Source organism: Giraffa tippelskirchi, chromosome 11 (genome assembly GCF_054371585.1).
Source record: "Giraffa tippelskirchi isolate mGirTip1 chromosome 11, T2T-mGirTip1v1.2.pri, whole genome shotgun sequence".
Taxonomy (NCBI): Eukaryota; Metazoa; Chordata; class Mammalia; order Artiodactyla; family Giraffidae; genus Giraffa; species Giraffa tippelskirchi.
The window spans coordinates 23,521,522-23,541,107 of NC_137285.1; the positions used below are offsets into that span (position 1 = coordinate 23,521,522).

General features: G+C 43.2%; 1 protein-coding gene across 2 annotated transcripts in view; it reads left to right on the top strand.

Annotated features, from left to right (window-relative positions):
• The window catches only part of TMEM132C (transmembrane protein 132C), a 432,037-nt gene that overhangs the window by 275,304 nt on the left and 137,147 nt on the right, over nt 1-19,586 (top strand). For both annotated transcript variants that reach the window (XM_081538273.1, XM_081538274.1), the window contains one exon: nt 3,386-3,532. In XM_081538273.1, coding sequence (XP_081394399.1) covers nt 3,386-3,532 — 147 coding nt within the window. The remainder of the gene's footprint in view (nt 1-3,385; nt 3,533-19,586) is intronic.

A 19,586-nucleotide genomic window follows, 5' to 3' on the forward strand; every position in this document is an offset into this window, starting at 1 on the left:
TCTGCATAATAATGGTTTAGCCCCAGAATTAAAAACTAATTTGGTTTTATTATTTTTCTTCATTTTCTGTGTTTAGCTCTTATTTAGTCGCCAACTCTTTGCTGATTATCTAAGTCTCCACTCAAATATTTTCACATAGACTTTATCAGGAAATTTGCGGTTTCCTGGAGACGTCATAGACAGAATCTTGTCCATACTGGTGCTCAGCTATTATCCAGGCCCTCTGTTCACCATGAACCTACTGTGCATCTCTGTCATGTTTTTTCGAATCTTCACTTCCTGGGTCTCACAGTTTCTTTCTATATTTACACCCTTGTTTGATGGAGCACATCCTCAAGTAGTTTTCTGAGCAAGGGTGTAGGAAGTCAATTTTTGGAGAACTTGCATATCCGGAAACATTTTCTTCATCAGTAGGCTGGATATCAAATGGTAGGCTGGAAATCATTTCCCCTCTGATTTTTGAAGATTTTAAAAATTTTTCTTTCTCTAATTGTGGCAAGTAGGGGGCTACTCATTGTGGTGGCTTCTCTTGTTGCAGAAAACGTGTTCTAGGAAGGGCGGGCTTCAGTAGTTGTGGCACACAGGCTTAGTTGATCCGCAGCATGTGAGATCTTTCCAGATCATGGATTGAAGCCAAGTCCCCTGCATTGGCAGGTGGATTCTTAACCACTGGACCACCAGGGAAGTCCTGAAGGTAGTTTTGATCAGCTTCTGGTTCCCAGAGTGACTGTGGTGAATTCTTGTATCCATTCTGATCCCTGATCCTTTCTCGGTCTGGAGGACTGCAGAATTCAGCTGTCTGTATTCAGTGTCCTGAGCTGTATCAGTGCTTTCTCTCTTGGGTTCATCACCCAGTAAGTCCTTCCAATTTGGACACTACTATCCTTTCATTTGGGTAAATTTCTTTAAATTACTACATTGGTGATTCCTGCTCTCCCTTTTGTGTGTTTTTATATTGTTCAGATGTTGAACAAAGTAATTCTTTTCCATTTCTTTTTTTTTTCTACTTCCTAAAACATATTGTCTTCAACTCTATCCATCAACCATTCCACTGACTTTCCGTTTCTGTGTGTGTTAGTTGCTCAGTCATGTTCGACTCTGTGCAACCTCACAGACTGTAGCCCATCAGGCCCCTCTGCCTCTGGGATTCTCCAGGCAAGAATATTGGAGTGGGTTGCCATTTCTTTCTGCAATTCTGCTATAATATTTTTTAATTTCCAGGGGCTCATTTCTTTCCCCTTTTGAGTTTACTAGATAGCAGTCTGTTTTTGTTTCATGACTGCAGTATCTTCTCTGATGGCTCTGTGAATGTGAATGATTGTGTATTTTGTTAATTTTGGTCTTTCCTGAATAGGCTATATTTTCTACAGATTTCTTTTGCTTTCTTTTTTTTTTTTTTTAATTTGTTCCCTGTGTCATGTAGAAACTTTTCTCAGAGTTCTAAGCTTCTTGATTCTTGTTTGCTCATGTAAAGAAAAAATGAAGGCCTAAAAGTCCATTAGAAGCTCTGAGTCCATGAGTGGGACTTGCTGACTACAAGCTTTGCTGAAAGGCAACCTGGCGGGCTGGTTGGAGAGGCTCCAGGATCAGTACCTGATGATATAGAATCTGGTATTTTTCTTAGAGGGTGAAGGTCCAGCTTTGGGGACAAAGTCCCAGGAATCTCTGTGTTCAGTGTGCATTGTGTCACATGACCCCACACATGTTTGGGGGCACGGTAACCCGAGTCTCAGGACTTCATGGTCCCTCAGGCCTGATGGAGAGTCTGGCAGTCACCCTGTTACAGGGAAACAGAGGGTCATTTGTATCCGGCTGCTTCGTAAACATACTTTTAGCTAACCCTCCATATTTTAGCCCTCATAGACTCCCACTTTTAGTGGTCCCACTGAGACGGGGAGATTTCAGTCTAAACTCTATCGGTTCTTAGCTATTCTCGCCGACAGCTAAGAACTTAGTTTAGAAGTTCATCTGACGATTTCACCCCTTTGGACATCAGCATTCAGGTCTCCAAGTCGTTTATGTTTGCTGCATCTCTCCTCCTCATCTTCATGGTTCTTTAAAAATAGTCCCCTTGTACTTCCCTGGTGGTCCAGTGGGTAAGAATCTGTCTGCCAGTGCAGGGGGCACGAGTATGATCCTTGGTCTAGAAAGATCACACAGGCCATGGGGCAGTCAAGCCTGTGTGCCAGCCACTGAAACCCACATGTCCTAGGGCCCATGCTCCACAACAAGAGAAGCCACTGCAATGAGAAGCCCGCACACCACACCTGGAGAGTAGCCCCCTCGCTGCAACCAGAGAAAGACTGCATGCAGCAATGAAGACTCAGTGCAACCAAAAATACACAAGATAAAATTTAAAAAATTTAAACACAACAATAAAAATAGTCCCCTCAACTTTCCTTTAAATGGAATTTGGGAAGAAAGGAGAAGTAGGTATTTGTGTTCAATCTGCTCTTTTTCTCACCAGTTTATTGAAGGGAAGACTGAGGTTCAGAAAGGCTAAGAGATGTGGCCAAAACAACAATTCTAAGAGAAGCACTTTGCCTTTTTAAAAAGTCCATGGATAGTGTATTCAGCTGAGCTTATTTCCAGAGGAGACCTGGCAGGTCACATGAAGCAGGTGGGGGACCTCCCTGGGGCAATACAACAATAACATTTATTAAGAGCTTGTTAATAAATGCTCTGTTCTGATTTCTTTATATATGTTATTAATAATACATTTCATCATCACAACAGCTTTATAGCATAGGTTACTATTAACATATCCATTTACAGAGGAAGAAAGTAAGACACAAAGAGTTTATTATTTACCCAAAGTCACATAGCTACAAAGTGGAGAAAGCAGTGTGTACACCTCCACCAGGGTTTCTGAACCTGGGCACTTTGGGCACTTGGAACTTGTTAACCCGTGTTGGGGAACACTGTTCTGTGCCTTGGGAGGCTCTTTTAGCTGCTCCCTAGATGCCAGCCCTACCCCCATAGTTGAGACAGCCAAAAATGTCTCCAGACATCAGCACGTGGTCCCTGCAGGACACAGTCGCCCCTGATTGAGAATGACTAGCCTGTGCAGACGTGCTTTTCTCCTGACCCCTTGGCTGTGCTACTCCTTGGTTTGGGGGTCTGTCCGGAGGGGGGGCCCTTCCCTCATCAGATCTGAACAGCAAATTCCACAATTCCTGGGTCTGTGGGTAGATCCCTTTCCATTCCAGTCGCCAATGTTCATCCTACCCCTCTGGGGCCCCTTGTCTGTCTGTGCCACTGGATATGAAAAAAAGAGCAGAAAATTGAAAAGTCAGGGTACGCAGCTGAGCGGAGCATGGGCTCATTTGGAAAGGCCGAGACATTAATCTCTCGGCTCCCTCTCTTGCCCTCTTTGTCCCTGCAGAGCCAAGGTGAAGAAGGGAGTGAACATCCTGAGCATGCGGACCAGCGAGCCTCGGCAGTGGGATGTCAAGCAGGAGATGGGGAACGGAGGCAAACATGCCACCACCGCCGTGGTGTGCCAGCGACTGGCGCCAGGTGCACGCAACAGGTAAGACGGAGGGGCTCCCTCCCTATTGGCGATCCAGTCTTTCAAGACCCGTTCTCCGCCTAAGAGCCCTGCCTTAGACTCTCATTAACCACTGCTTAGCGGAGCTGTCACATCTTTGTTTGGCTATCTGGAGACACTTACATCACCAGCAGGACATTTTGGCATCTCCTATAAGAAGGGCAGGGCCCTGATTTGCAGGGTCTCTCCTCTTTGGGTTTTGGAAGAGAGATTAGTTTGCATGGTCTAGTCTGCTTTGTGGAGGCTTATTCAATCTCCTCATCTACACTCATGTCCTGGAGGCTGTGTCATCTCCGATTGCCCTTGCTTATCAGAGGCTGCTTTCTTACAACGTGTTCACTGTTTGTGCAAAGGGTGTGATTCTGTGATTTATACTAAGAAATACATATTTGGTCTTTGTGCCTGTTCCTGGCACAGAGCTCTGAAAACCCTTGGACTTTACCAGGATGAGAGCATCAAGGTGTCTCTTGTTTATGTTAATAAGGTGACTTTTGGAAAGCTCCTAGATCACCTTAAGATGCAGGCTGGTTGCCAGGGGAACCAAGGCTGTGATTAGAGGGCTGGAGTGTTCAGTCCCACCTCCTGGCCTCCTGGGAGGAGAAGGGGACTGAGGACTGAGTTCAGTAGCCAGTGGCCAATATCAGTTAATCAATGGTGCTCATGGAATGAAGCCTCTGTAAAAACAAAACAAAAAGACTGAGTTTGGAGAGCTTCTGGGGTGGTTATCAGGTGGCGATTTGGAGACAGTAGCGCCCGGAGAGGGCCTGGAAACTTGCCCCCTTTCCCCATACCTCACCCTCTGCGTGTCTTTCATCTGGCTATTCCTGAGTTATAGCCTTTCATAATAACCAGTATTTTAGTAAGCGAAGTGTTTCTCTGAGTTCTGTGAGCCACTCTAGCTAATTAATGGAACCCAAGGAAGGGGTCATGGGATCCTTCGATCTATAGTCAATCGGTCAGAAGCACAGGTGACAAGCTGGGCTGGTGGTTGGCATCTGAAGGTGGGGGCGGTCTTGTGGGACTGAGCCCTCAACCTTTGGGATCAGACACTATCTGTTGGTAGAGAATGTCAGAACTGAGTTGAATTGTATGACAGCCAGCTGGTCAGAGAATTGCGTGGCGGTGGTAGAAAAAAAGACACGCATCAGAACTGGTATCAAGATCCTAAAGGATTAGACTTAGTCTTCAGTGAGGAGGAATGAAAAAATGAGAGGTGACTCTCAGTGGCAACAATGCACAAAGGATGCTCTGTGAGCTTCTAGATAGACATCCTGGATTATTATTTAACATAATTGCTTTCTGTGTAGAAAATCAACACATACTCATCTGAGAATATTTGTGAAAATAGTTAGACAAGAAAGAAACTAAAATAATATATCACTATCCCTTCTACCTAGGGGCTTCCCAGGTGGGTGCTAATGGTGATGAACCGACCTGCTAATGCAGAAGACATAAGAGACGTTGATTCGATCCCTGGATCGGGAAGATCCCCTGGAGGAGGCATGGCAACCCACTCCAGTATTCTTGCCTGGAGAATTCTATAGACAGAGGAGCCTGGCAATCTACAGTCCATAGGGTCGTGTAGAGTCAGACACAACTGAAGTGACTTAATACACACACATGCATCCCTTCTACCTAAGGATAATCCACTGCTAATATGTTGGCTCATTTTCTTCCCACGTTTTATACATAGATAACATCTGTGTATAATAAATATGTAATAGATTTGTGGGTTTTTTTTAACAAATCTGGTATGATAATATATATCCAGTTGCTTAATATCTTAAACATTTCATATATATGTGCACACACACACACATATGTGTGTGTGTGTTCTCAGTCACTCAGTAGTGTCCAACTCTGCTGCCCCATGGACTGTAGCCCGCCTCTGTCCATGGGATTCTCCAGGCAAGAATACTGGAGTGGGTTGCCATGCCCTTCTCCAGGGGATCTTCCCAATCCAGAAATCAAACTTGTGTCTCTTGCATCTCCTGCATCAGCAGGTGTATTCTTTACCACCAGTACCACCATGGCCAATATGCATATATGTATATATACATATATAGTCGACTTGTCCATTTCTCTTTTGCTTAAGGTGGCTTCTTAGAATCAAAAAGTTTGATTGTTTTTTAGGGCTCTTGATACAGCCTATCAGTATGTTTTCTTGACGGGATTAACACTATATATATATATATATATATATATATATATATATATGTATATATACTGCCCATGCCATGTTACATGTGGGATCTTTGCGCCCAACCAGGGATCGAACCCCTGCCCCCTGCATTGGAAGTGTGGAGTCTTAATCACCGGACCACCAGGGAAGTCCCTAAATTTCACTTATATTGATAACATCTTCCTTTGACATTAATTATTTTCTCAAAAAACTTTTAGGATTCCATCACATAGATTTAACTCTACATTAACCACCATATCCACATTTGAGGATATTTAACTTGTTTCCAAGTTGGGTTCTTATAGATAATGCAGCACTAAACTACCTTCCACAAGTGGTAGGCAACTTGTCCACTTCTCTTTTGCTTAAGGTGGCTTCTTAGACTCAAAAATTTGATCATTTTTTAGGGCTCTTGATACAGTCTGTCAGCGTCTTTTCTTGAAGGGATTAGCACTATAGGAAGAAATATCCAGTTCCATTAATGGACATATTTTCTTCAGTGAACACTTCAAGGCTGCCAAGAGAAACTCTGCAAATGCTCCACTTCGTTTGGAAACACCCAGTTCTTTTATCTGTAAAACCTCTTCCTCCATCCTGCCTTCAGTGTGCAGCCAGCAAACACATCTGGTGTCCTGACCAGTTTACTAGATCAAACACCAGCCTTCACCGTCATGCTCCCAAGAAAGATTCTTAGTACATCTGGGGGTGAGGGTTGGGTGTCCAAATGTCTCAACTTGTGAAAACATGGCCAGAAGGAGATGTGCACATGGGTCCCTTGCTCTAAGCAGGAGATCAGAAATTGAATTAAATCTCCTGAATCAAATGCACATAAAATCTAATTAGCCCCACAAGATTAGTGTTGATTATGCAGATTAAAGGGAATGTGTTCATTAACAGGCAGTGGATTTACGCATGTAAATAGCTCTCTTGAAAAAAAAAAAAGGTTTATTTTTATTTATTTATTTACTTATGGCTGTGCTGGGTCTTCTTTGCTGCACTCAGGCTTTCTTTAGTTGCAGTGAGTGGAGGCTACTCTCTAGTTGCAGTGTACAGGCTTCTGATTGTGGTGGCTTCTCTTGTTGTGGAGGACAAAGCTCTAGAGCACAGGCTCAGTAGTCGTGGCACACAGGCTTAGCTGTCCTGTGGCATGTGGAATCTTCCCAGACCAGGGATTAAACCCATGGCCCCTGCATTGGCAGGAGGAATCTTTACCACTTTGCCACCTGGGAAACTGTGAGGATATCTCACCAGGCTATAATCACATTGTTGGTCAGGCTTCGTTGATCTCATCTGAAGGCTCAAGTGGGAAAGAATCCACTCCCTAGCTCATGTGGCTGTTGGCAGGATTCAGGTTCAAGGATTGCTGGACAGAGGACATCAGTGTCTTGCTCCTTACTGGGCATCCCTCTCCATCAGGGCAAGCACATGGAATGATGCAGGGAGAAAGAAAATGCCAGCAAATGGAAGTCATAGTATTTTATAACCTAATCTTGCAAGTGACATATTGGTTATGTTTTATTTCGTTAGGGAGCTGGGTTCCATTCAAGGGGAGGTGATAACCAAGGGGAGGGTGGATGAGTACCATGAGATGGGGGTGACTGGGAGGCATTCCACACTGCCTGCCTCACCTCAAATACTCTTCAAATTGGAGAGGACTTGGTCTGTGAACTCTCCCAGGACAGAAGGAAAGAATTTAATATGCAGAGATAAAGCATGATGGCATTCCAGGCACAGGAGGAAGATGGCAAATGTTTAGATGAGTGAGGGTGAGTGACGGTCCTGGAAGTAACACCATAAGGAGTTTCAGGGATTAGTCTGGAAAGGTAAGCTTGGCCCTCTCATGGCAGGATGTGAATTACAGACCCATAGTTTAACCTGGCATTTCCTCAGGTGTTTATCTCCTACCCTAATCTTCCAATCGATTTACTCTCTTAATTTGACTTAAGCCAGTTGATTAAAAGAGAAATTTTATGGTTCTACCTGTGTTAGTGAGAGTTCCTGTATTAGTGAGATACTCCTAAAGTGATGATTCTGACTTATTTCAGCAGAAGAAGGATTTATTCAAAGGATATTGCAGGGAAGGCTGTAGAATCAGCTTAGAAAATGGTCAACACTAGCGGAAGCTTAGCAATAGCCAAAAACTTGTCCCAAATCATTCTTTATCATGTACTACTTAGACCACTACTCAAGAGTTTTCTCTTTTATAATATTTATTTTCATTTATTTATTTATTTTGCTGTGCTGGGTCTTAGTTGTGGCACATGGGATCTTTAGTTGCAGCATGTGGGATCTAGTTCCCTTACCAGGGATCAAACCCAGGCCCGCTGCATTTGAAGCTTGGAGTCTTAACCACTGGACCACCAGGTAAGTCCCAAGAATTTTCTTTAAATCATCGATTCATTGCTCTTGTTTTTAAAAGTTTCCCTTCATTCTTAATAATAATGACCTTAAAATTGTATACTTAAGTTAGTTTCTAATATGCATTACAATAAGTACAAAACTATAAGAATTGTTTAAAGTCACTTCCTTGATGACTAAAACAGGAGCATGATTTATGCATATTCTTATCATAATAGGAAATATAGCCAATGAGTCACCCCATGTGGGGTCACTGCCCTGTTCAGGTTCCTCTTGAAACCTTTACACTGCCTCTCTGCACCTCTGTGAGTGTATTGGTCAGCTAGAGTTGCTGTAACAAACTGGGTATTACAGCACAAACTGTTTCACCACAAACTGGGTGGCTATAAGCCACATTTATCCTTTCACCATTCTAGAGGCCAGAAGTCCAAGATCAGGGTGCTGTCAATGTTGGTTTCTGGCAAGCCCTCTCTTCCTGGCCTTCTTGCTGTGTCCTCACATGGTCTTTCCACTGTGTGTCCATTTGGAAAGAGAGAGAGCTCAGATGTTGCTTCCTCTTCTGGTCTGGGACACTAGTCTGGTGAGAATGGGACCCCATCCTTATAACTCCATGTAGCCATAATTATATGTATTTTTCAAGGTTTGTTAAACAAGGTGCTGATTTATTTCAGATTTCCCAATAATATTTGACACAGTGTAAGTTCTACATCTAAAGAGGATCCAGAATTTTTCCCTTCTGCCTTGTATTTTTTCTTTGTGGCAAAATATACACAACATAAAATTTGCTACTTTAACCATTTTAAGAGTAGAGTTCTGTGGCATTAAGTGCCTCACATTGTTGTGCAATTATTACCACTATCCAGCTCTAGAACTTTTCCATTTTTCCAAACTGAAACTCTGTGCCCATTAAACAATCATTCCCCACTCCCTCTTCTCCTCAACCCTGGCAACCCTTCTCTACTTTGACTCTCTGAATTTGACTATTCTAGATGCCTCATATAGGTGGAATCACACAATATTTGTCCTTGTGTGCTGGGTTATTTCATTTAGCATAATCTCTTTAAGGTTCATCCATGTTACAGCAGGTGTCAAAACATCTTCCTTTTTAAGGCTGAATACTATTCCATAGTATGATATATGTTTACATATCGTTGATTCACTTCATGGTACAGCAGAAGCTAATACAACATTGTAAAGCAACTCTGTGCATGCATGCTAAATTGCTTCAGCCATGTCTGACTCTTCGTGACCCTATGGACAGTAGGCTACCAGGCTCCTCTGTCCATGGAGCTCTCCAAGCAAGAATATTTCAGTGGGTTGCTGTGCCCTCCTCCAGGGGATCTTCCCAACCCAGGGATCGAACCCGCGGCTCCTGTGGCTCCTGCATTGTAGGTGGATTCTTTACTGCTGAGCCACCGGGGATGCCCAAAGCAACTATACCACCCCCCCCAAAAAAAAAACCCATGAGTTAATTACATTTTTAAAGCCCTGTCTCTAAATGCAGTTACATTGAAGTTTAGGGTCCCCACATATGAATATTGCAATTGGGAGACACCATTCCATCTGTAACGCTTGGTCTAAAAGCCTGCACCTGTATCCTTCAGATCAGTACCTGGAGCCTCTGGGACCCTTTTGCATACGCATGAAGATTTCTGGGAAAGCCTGGGAGTATTTTTCTTCCCGAGGCAGTCCTTGCAAATGATGGATGAATGTGGAGCATGAAAGCCAAGCTCCCTCTCTCCTGGTACAGAGGACTCTGAATGGTGACTGATAACCAGGGCTCCCACAAGAGCAGAATAAGGCTGGGACTTTTCCTGAAATCATACTTTTCCCTTGCATGAATTGTTCCCCTCTCCCTTACCAGTTTTTCCTGGAAAAACTTCCCTTCTCCATCACTTACAAGTAAATCCTCATCTTAGGGTTTGCTTCTAACAAACCCAACTTGCAATTCTCAGAAATGTAAAGGCCCCTGCTTCCTTCCCTGGGGAAACAACCTCTTCTATGTACAGTTGGGAGGGAGAACTTGGTAGGAAGGCCATCCATTAAAACAGCTGTTTCAATGGAGCACTTTTCTCCTGAAGTCCAGCAGCTCTGAAGCATCCTGTTCACTCTTTACTGAAGCCACATCCGTAAGCCCTCAGATCCAGGAAGATAGCTTGCATGTGGTTCAAACACATACCTAACTGCGTTGAATTTAGTTTCCACTCCTCCAAGATCAATGTTGTAACAGTCTGAGCATCTCAGCAATCACACAACATCAGCACACAGCCTACTAGATTGTACTTCATCCATCCGGATTGTGAGGCCAATGGAGCAATTAACATCCTCTCTGAACCCCATAACTCTAAGTGAATCAAGAAAAGCACTGAGAACACATTTTGTGGCTCTCTCGAGTGTAAGTTTTATTGTTACGGTTTTGTGGTTTTGTTTTTGATTTGGGGGAGGGGTTGTTTGTTTTGGGGGGGCTGGGCAGTAGCATGCAAGATCTTAGTTCCCTGACTAGGGATTGAACCCATGCCCCCTGCAGTGGAAGTGTGGAGACTTAATCACTGAAAGTCCCTAAGGGTGCATTCCTTGAGAAGAATCTTCTACTTGCTCTTTTCTCTCCCTTCCACATTCTGAAGCTTTTCCAAATCTGGGGTTTGGGTTCATCTGAGCATCAGAGGATAAAGAATTTCATAAAGCCTGGGAAGTAAATCCATCGTGAAGGGAGGGCACATTTGATTCCAGGCTCCACAAGTTTGCACCTTTATCTAATCCATGCTTTTCCCCTCAGCTTTCTCTGAGCCTTACTCTCCCAAGTTCATTCCTTCAAGAGAAATGCCAAAAATTAGGGTTTTCTGTAAACCGTGGGCATTCTTTATTTAAATTTTACTTATTTAATTTTTTTGAAATATAGTTGATTTACAGTGTTAATTTCTGCTTATAGCAAAGGGATGCACTTGTACATATACGTGCGTGTTTATATATATACATTCTTTCATGTTCTTTTCCACTATGGTTTATCACAGTATATTGAATATAGTTCTCTGTGCTATATAGTAAGACCTTGTTATTTATCCATACTCTATATAATAGGTTGCATCTGCTAACCCCAACCTCCCAGTCCTTCCCTCCTCTACACCCCCTTTCCCTTGGCAACCATCAGTCTGTTTTCTATGTCTGTGAATCTGTTTCTGTTTCATAGATGAGTTCATTTGTGTCATATTTTAGATTCCACATGTAAGTGATACCATATGATATTTGTTTTTCTCTTCCTGACTTCACTTAGTATAATCTCCAGTTGCATCCACGTTGCTGCAAATACTGGAGTGGGTTGCCACTTCCTTCTCCAGGGGATCTTCACAACCCAGGGATCAAACACCAGGTCTTCTGTATTTTAGGCATATTCTTTACCATCTGAGACACCAGGGAAGCCTGCAAGTGGCATTATTTCATTCTTTTTTATGGCCATGTAATATTCCACTGTGTGTATGTACCTCATCTTCTTTATCCAGTCATCTATTGGTGGATATTTAAATTGTTCCCATGTCTCAGCTATTGTAAATGATGCTGCCATGAACGTAGGAGCGCATGTATCTTCTCGAGTTTTGTCTGTATATATGCCCAGGGGTGGGATTGCCAGATCATTTGGCAATTCCATTTTTAGTTTTCTGAGAAGCCTTCATACAGTTTTCCACAGTGGCTGCAACAATTTACATTCTCACCAACAGTGCATTAATCTTCCCTTTTTTCTCCACACCCTCTCTGGCATTTATTATTTGCAGATTTTTTGATGATGGCCATTCTGACTGTTGTGAGGTGATAGATACCTCATGGTAGCTTGGATTTGGATTTCTCTGATCATTAGCAGTATTGAGCACCCTTTCATGTGCCGGTTGATGGGCATTCTTTTAAGTTAACTGGTAACTCCATATTGGGGAATCTTCTGTGGCTCTGAGTGAGACTGACTCCCCCACGAGGTTCACTGAGTGCCACCTGCAAGACCCCCAACCTGGCCACACACAACCTGTGCTGTTATCTCCTGAACACCTGTATTTAAATGGGTTCACTTATGCATTTTAAAAGTTCCATATTAGGTTTTATTTTTTTTTTAACATTAGCATTCATTCAGGGGGAATGTATCTCTCTGGGGAAGCAAACACATTATCTCAAAAATAGAAACTTAAATAACAGTAATATTCTGTATGTTTTGTAATCCTTGACAACATACAAAATAATACTCTGTATTTCATAGTTCCTGGCATTTTACAAAATGCTTTGTGTACGTTATTTCAGGAACTCTTTCCCATGGTTTCAGGAACTGAGATTCACGCCATTGGGTAGATAAAGAAAAGAAATGAAGACACTCAGAGGCAGAAAGCATCCACTTGGACATTTGTGCAAATGATTTTTTTTAATGTTTTCTTCTAAAATAACCTTCCTGTCTGTAAATACACAGGAAAATCTCATATTCATTGCTTGAATTAAAATTCCATATACAGGAGCAAATATTATTGATGTCTGTGTTCATGTGCTCTGTCGCTTAGTCGTGTCCAATTCTTCGCGACCCCACGGACTGTAGCCCTCCAGGCTCCTCTCCCCATGGAATTTTCCAGGCAAGAATACTGGAGGGGGTTGCCATATCCTCCTCCAGGGGACTGATGTCTAGCTAGCTGGTATTACCAACAGAAAGCTTGGCACTTGACCTTGGGGTTAGAGATTAGCAAATACCCAGGTGATATTAAAGATGCACTAGTCCCAAATGGAGATGTTCTCTTTTTTCCCTCCTTTATCTTTTGTTTTCTTCAGTGCCCCTATGTCACTTATAATCAGAAACATGTATTAAAAGCACATTTTAAACCCATATTCCTGAGACTTCCCTGGTGTTCCAAGGTTAAAGAACCTTGCCTTGCCGTTAAGACCTTGCCTTCCAATACAGGGGGTGTGGGTTTGACCCCTGGTCGGGAAACTAAGGTCTCTCATGGCCAAAAGACCAAAACATAAAACAGAAGCAATATTGTAACAAATTCAATAAAGACTTTAAAAACAGCCTACATCAAAAAAAGTCTTTTTAAACAATTAACAAAATAAACCCATATTCCACATCTTGTGTAACTATTACCATAAATATAAATAGAAGTAGTAGTGTTAGTCACTCAGTCATTGACTCTTTGCGACCCCATGGACTGTATGTAGCCGGCCAGTCTCCTCTTGTCTGTAGAATTCTCCAGGCTAGAGTTCTGGAGTGGGTTGCCATTCTCTTCTCCAGGGGATCTTCCTAACCCAGGGATTGAACCCCAGTCTATAGCATTGCTGGCAAATTCTTTATCATCTGAGCCACCAGGGAAGCCCCATAGATATAAATACTTTAATACGTATACATTTATACAGTTGCCATCAGTCTGTGACAGAGCCTCTTTCGTAACTTAACATTGCCAAAGCCCTTTGCCTGCCCCAAACTTAATTTGTTAATTATCTGCCTAACAACTTATTAAGCAGATGAACGTGAATTAATTTAGAGAGCCCTATATTGTAAGGCTTCTTGGTGGTCTGTTCCTACCTATTTCATATAAATAAGTCAGTGGTGTACATTTCCATGACTATATAGTACCTTCCCATCCCTCTCTTCCTAGGAGACTACAGGGGGTCTGGAGATGCAGCAGGTGATACTTGCAAACCTACGTTACAGATGTGGGTGGTCAGCTGCCAGCTGAAAGGGTGCCCACTTGACAGAGCTCAAGCAGAGGTGCCCGCATGAGAGTCAGACCATTTAACCAGGGGCTGCGGATGTAAGGGAGCCAGACAGGTAACCTTGCATTCTGGGAGAGGTAGGTAGAGGGCAGGAAGGACTGCATCCACTGAGGGGGAATGCTGGAAACTTCCTAGGTGAGAACACAGCCCCAGTGTTGCCTGACCTCTGGATTTTTCTGGAACAGCTGAAAACCCAGACTGTCCTAGAAAATCTCTCCATTTTTAAAAGTTTGGATTTTTAAAATCACTGTACAGATCGAACAAAAGGAATATTGTTCAGGAAAATAGTCCATCAGCGAGTGAATTGTGCTAAAGTGGCCAGTTTGAGCCCATGGTACATTACACTTTGGCTAAAATCATGCCTGTTTTCTTTAGGGGGTTAATTGCCTATATCTTCGAGGCATCAAATCAACAGCAAAATAGCCCTCCTGGGCGTGGATGGTGTGTCTCTTTAGGAGGGACTTATAAGTGAGGCCAGGCCTTTTGAAGACTCAGCTCGCCTTCATTGTATACCATATACAGGAGCCCTTCTAAACAGATCAAGTGGCATGACACCCCTTTGGTTCTAGCACGTGTTATAAGCTCATCTCCATCCTCCTATACCTTGTTCTCACTCACTATTCGCTTTCATAAGCATCAGCCCTACCAGGAAACCTGTCTGGGACATGATATTCCCTCCTCTCCAGCCAGCATCCCCCAGCCGGGCTAGACGGGATATCCTCTGGGTCCACGCACTTCCCTAGAAAAACCCAGTGACGCTCATCTTACTCTTCCTTTTGCCCAGAGCAACAGCTGCTGCTGCCACCCCCAAGCCCCTCAGTCACCACACTTCGGGGATGCCCTGCCTCTGGAGGAGATTAGGTCACTCAGGCAGGTCATAAAAGGAGAAGGGCTTTTCCAAAAGCAAAGATCATTGAAAATGGTGAATAAGATGCCCACTGGTATTCATTTTAGCAGCCTCAATCGCAGACCTTGCTTCTATTCACAGCTCTTTGTTTTAGGGAATTCTGAAGCGTGCTTAGAGCTGCTGTGTGTAAATGCTTTCAGCAGAGCTTCTGGGAATGATCCACGAAGACAATCTGCTTTTCCCTGAAAGAAATGGCCCAGATTGAGTTTCTTCTTTAAGAGCTATTTGAAGATAGCACAGAAAATCTGCAAGGCAAACTCCTGCAAATGAAAATCACCCAATCCATGGGATGAAGCCTGTTTTTCAGGCCCGCCAGGGAAGAAGTCAAAAGCATCCTAACTCAGCCCACCCTAAACTCATAGCAGGCTCCTGTCAACCTCTGCGGCAGAGAAATTATTGACATACATATTGTGTGTTCTCGGTAAAATGTTCGCTTTCCTCCCACTTTCAGCTGTGACAAAGGTTAAAGCCCAAGATGGTTGTGGTTATTGCTATTTTCTGTGATTTATAGAAGCTAAACTCTCCCAAGGGAATTTGCTGGAATTCCCCCAGGAGTGGGGGAACAGGCAGAGAAGAGGCTTGACGGTGCTTGAGAGAAGAAGAGGGTTTCCTTGGAGACCCAAGAACTGGTTCTGTCATCGAACCTTGATCTGACGTCTGAAATGGGCATTTGTTCTCCTATTGCCCGGTGCTGTTTAAAATCAGAGCGTCCAATCATAGTAAGTGAAGTAAGTCAGACAGAGAAAGACAAATACCATGTGGTATCACTTATATGTGGAATCTAGAATATAACACAAATGAACTTACTTAAAAAACAGAAATCAGACTCACAGACAGAGAAAACAAATTTATGGTTACCAAAGGGAAAAAGAGGGAGAGAGGAATAAAGTAGGAGTTTGGGATGAACATATACACACTACGATATATAAAATAGATAACCAGCAAGGACCTACTGTATACCGCAGGGAATTCAATAGCTTGTAATAACTTATAAGGGAAACAAATCCTTTAAACTGAAGAATAGTTGATTTACAGTGTTTCAGGTATACAACAAAGTGATATGTCGTATATATGTTTCAGGTGTACAATGTATACTATATATATTGATATATAGTATGATATATATGTATATATATGTTTTGGGCTTCCCCATATACTGTAAATATTAATATGTAATATAATGTGCTGTGCTGTGCTTTGTCGCTCAGCCGTGTCTAACTCTTTGCGACCCCGTGGACTATAGCCCCGCCAGGCTCCTCTGTCCATTGGGATTCCCCAGGCAAGAATACTGGAGTGGGTTGCCATGCCCTCCTCCAGGATGGATATATAACATATATATTATATATACATTATACTATATATATATGTATATATATATATATAATACTATATATATATGTGTGTGTGTGTATATATATATATATATATATATATATATATATATATATTGAGCTTCCCCAATGGCTCAGCAGCTGAAGAACCTGCCTGCTCCTATTGATAATTGTCCACTGTTAACTACCTAGGCTTAAGGCTTATGAATCACAGGTTAACTTTGATTGTATCTTTCTTTTCCTTTGTTCAGACTAGTTTCAGGGAATTTGGGGAGTTGGGTTTGGGCACGTACACTTAGGTTATATAAGGTTTTCACAAAAACTGGTTGGGGTTCTTAGCTAAGAGGAGACTCTGCCTTGGGCCCACCGGTATAATAAACTGCACTCCACAAAAAAAAAAAATAAAAAGAATCTGCCTGCAGTGGAGGAGGAACAGGAGATGCAGGCTCAATCCCTGGGTTGGGAAGACCCCTGGAGAAGGAAATGGCAACCACTCCAGTATTCTCACCTGAAAGATCCCGTGGACAGAGGAGCCTGGCGAGCTATAGTCCATGTGATCACAAAGAGTCAGATACAACTGACTGATTAAGCACAAGCGTGTAAGTTTCAGATGTACAGCAATATCACTTTACTGTATACCTGAAACACTGTAGATCCACTATGCTCCCATTTAAAATCTAAATTAAATTAAAAAAGAAAGTAGAGCACCCATGGTTTATCATCCCATCAAGGCTGCTGACAGTGAAGTTCATGAAGTTCTCCAAGGGCACTGCTTCCACAGAGAAGGGGTAGATGCTGGGAGTCAAAACCAGTGTTTAGGGCAAGGCACCTAGGAGTCTGCACCATGGTGGACGCTTTGCCCACACAGTCCCCATTTCCCCCGAACCCTGCAGTCATATTCACACAACCAGTTTTCAGATGATGGTCTTGTGTACAAGAGGTTGTTTTCCAAGGATGTTCTCAACAGGTCTGTTCTCTGCATCCCCATCCTGCCTACTCTTCTTGACCTTATTTCCCATAAAGAGAGAATTCCTTGTCTCCCCTCCTCAAACCTGGGGAGACCTTAGTGACTGCCTGGCCTCCAGTGTACAGCAGAAGGGATGCCACATAATTTTGAGAGAGCCAGGTCACCAAAGAGCCAGAAGACAGCACATAAGCATCCACGTGCCCTGAGGCCACCATACTATGAGAAAGCCCTACTCTTCCTGTGAAAAGACCACAGCAAGGCACCCTCATCAAGGGAGAGAACAGTGTCCAGCCACCACCCAGCCAAGCCCTTCCAGAATTCTTTTTTTTTAACGTTTATTTATTTGGCTGCACCTGGTCTTATTGCAGGATGTGGAATCTTTGCTTTTTGGGGGCATGTAGGATCTTTAGTGGTGGCATGGGAATTCTTAGTTGCAGCATATGGGATCTAGTTGCCTGACCAGGGATCGAACCTGGTCCCCCTGCATTGGGAGCACAGTGTCTTAGCCACTGGACCACCAGGGAAGTCCCCCTTTCAGAATTCTTGGTTCACAATGAAAAGATCATTTTGTGCCACTACTTTTGAAGGGTGATTTATGACATCACAGCAAGTAACTGGGACACCGAGGGGTTGAACTCCTTCCAGCCTCACATAGCTATTCAGGGCCGTTTTAACCCTGTTGTGTCTGATTGTAATCCCCCCCCCACACACACACAAACACTCTTCTCCTGCCACAAGGAAGAGAACCCTAAAAGAGGAGATGCTGAAAGGCTTTCACCAAAGGGCCCTTCCCAGCCCTGCATCACCTTTAGAAGCTTATTTCTTGGCTTAATGCACCCAAGCCTCATTGAAAGCCTTTCATGGCCAGGATGAGGAGTTTTCTGTTTTCTTCTTTTCATCACAGCCTGACGTGTGGTCCCCAGTTCAAATGGAAAATGTATAAATACATCTCTCAGCATCTGTCCTGAAATGACTTATTGTCGTGCATTAATGAGCCCCTCAAGCTCTTGCCAGACCAGTAATTAACTGTAAAAGGAGGATGTGGAGCTGACGCTGTGGCCTCTGACTAGAGCAGGTGCATTTCGGAACCCATGCTCCTGTCCCCAAAACCCCATCTGACCCAGAGATGTGGATGAAGTTGTTCCTACATTAGTGGTCCTCAGCAAACTATGTACGAGACAGGGTTGTGGGGACAGAACTGTCATGCCTCAAGGCTCCGTGTATTATTACACAGGACCTGTTCAAAAGCCTCCTGGCCACCACCAAACTGCCATGAGACTCTGGTTTTATCCATGTTGTCTAAATCCTTTAAATCTGGGGACCCTTGTTCAGATTGAGGGTCCTTCTCACATCTGACTGGTCTTCACCAGAAAGTGGCAAACTGCAGTGGAAATGAACTGTTTCCCTTTATAGAAAAGAAATTTTTAACATCTTTATTGGAATATAGTTGCTTTACAGTGTTGTGTTAATTCCTGCTATCCAGCAAAGTGGCTCAGCTGTATGTATACATACATCCCCTCTTTTTTGGATTTCCTTCCCATCTAGGTCATGACAGAAGATTGAGTAGAGTTCCCTGTGCTATTCAGTAGGTTCTCATTGGTTAACTATCTTATACATAGTAGTGTATGTATGTCAATTCCAGTCTCCCAATTCATCTTTCACCCTTACCCTCCTTGGTGCCCATATATTTGTTCTCTATGTCTGGGTCTCTGTTTCTGCTTTGCAAATAGGTTCATCTGTACCATTTTTCTAGATTCTACATATATGCACCTTAATATACAGTATGTGTTTTTAATGTTATTTTCTTCTGCACCAGAAGTAAAAGCTTTGCTCACATGGTGCCTCCGTTCGCAAATATCCCATGAAATAATATGGTACTGTGAATACTAACGTGGCCTCTAGAGTCAGCCAGGCAACTCTGGTTGAAGACTCAACTTTTCTACTTGGAAGCTGTATGTTTTTGTGCATGCCCGTCCATCTCCTTGGGTCTTATCTGATATGTGAGATGATAAATAACCATAGTACCTTCCTCGTGGAGTGCTTGTGAGGATTAAAGGAATCGGTTTATGTGAAGAACCCACGTAGAGTGTTGGTTCTTGTATTTTCCACGGAGCAAATCTTCCTTCAGTTCTTCCCGTGACAGAGGCACAGTGCTCCTTCCTAAGTGTAGCAAGTGTCAGCCACTGAACCACACTGTCCTCTTGACTAACCCATCGTCCCCAGCATCGCCCTGGAGCTCCATTCTGCCCACCTTCCTCCTCCTCCCCATGCAGATCCTCTTGGCTCACAAAGGATGCTGTTTCAATAGCTGGTTGACTGTGGACTTTGCTCCCACCCTCAGGACAACCTGAGCTTAGAAGGGGTGGAGAGACGTACATCAGAGGAACAGCAGTTGCCCATGGGCACCTGTGGGTTCCTTGCTTGGACTATTTATAAGCCAGCCCCAAAGGTCTAAGGCTTATTGTAATTTTTCACTTACTAAGGCACATTTTCCCATTCTGCTTTTATTACATTTATTCTTCATTTATTTGGGGGAGAGAAGGGCAGTTAATACATCC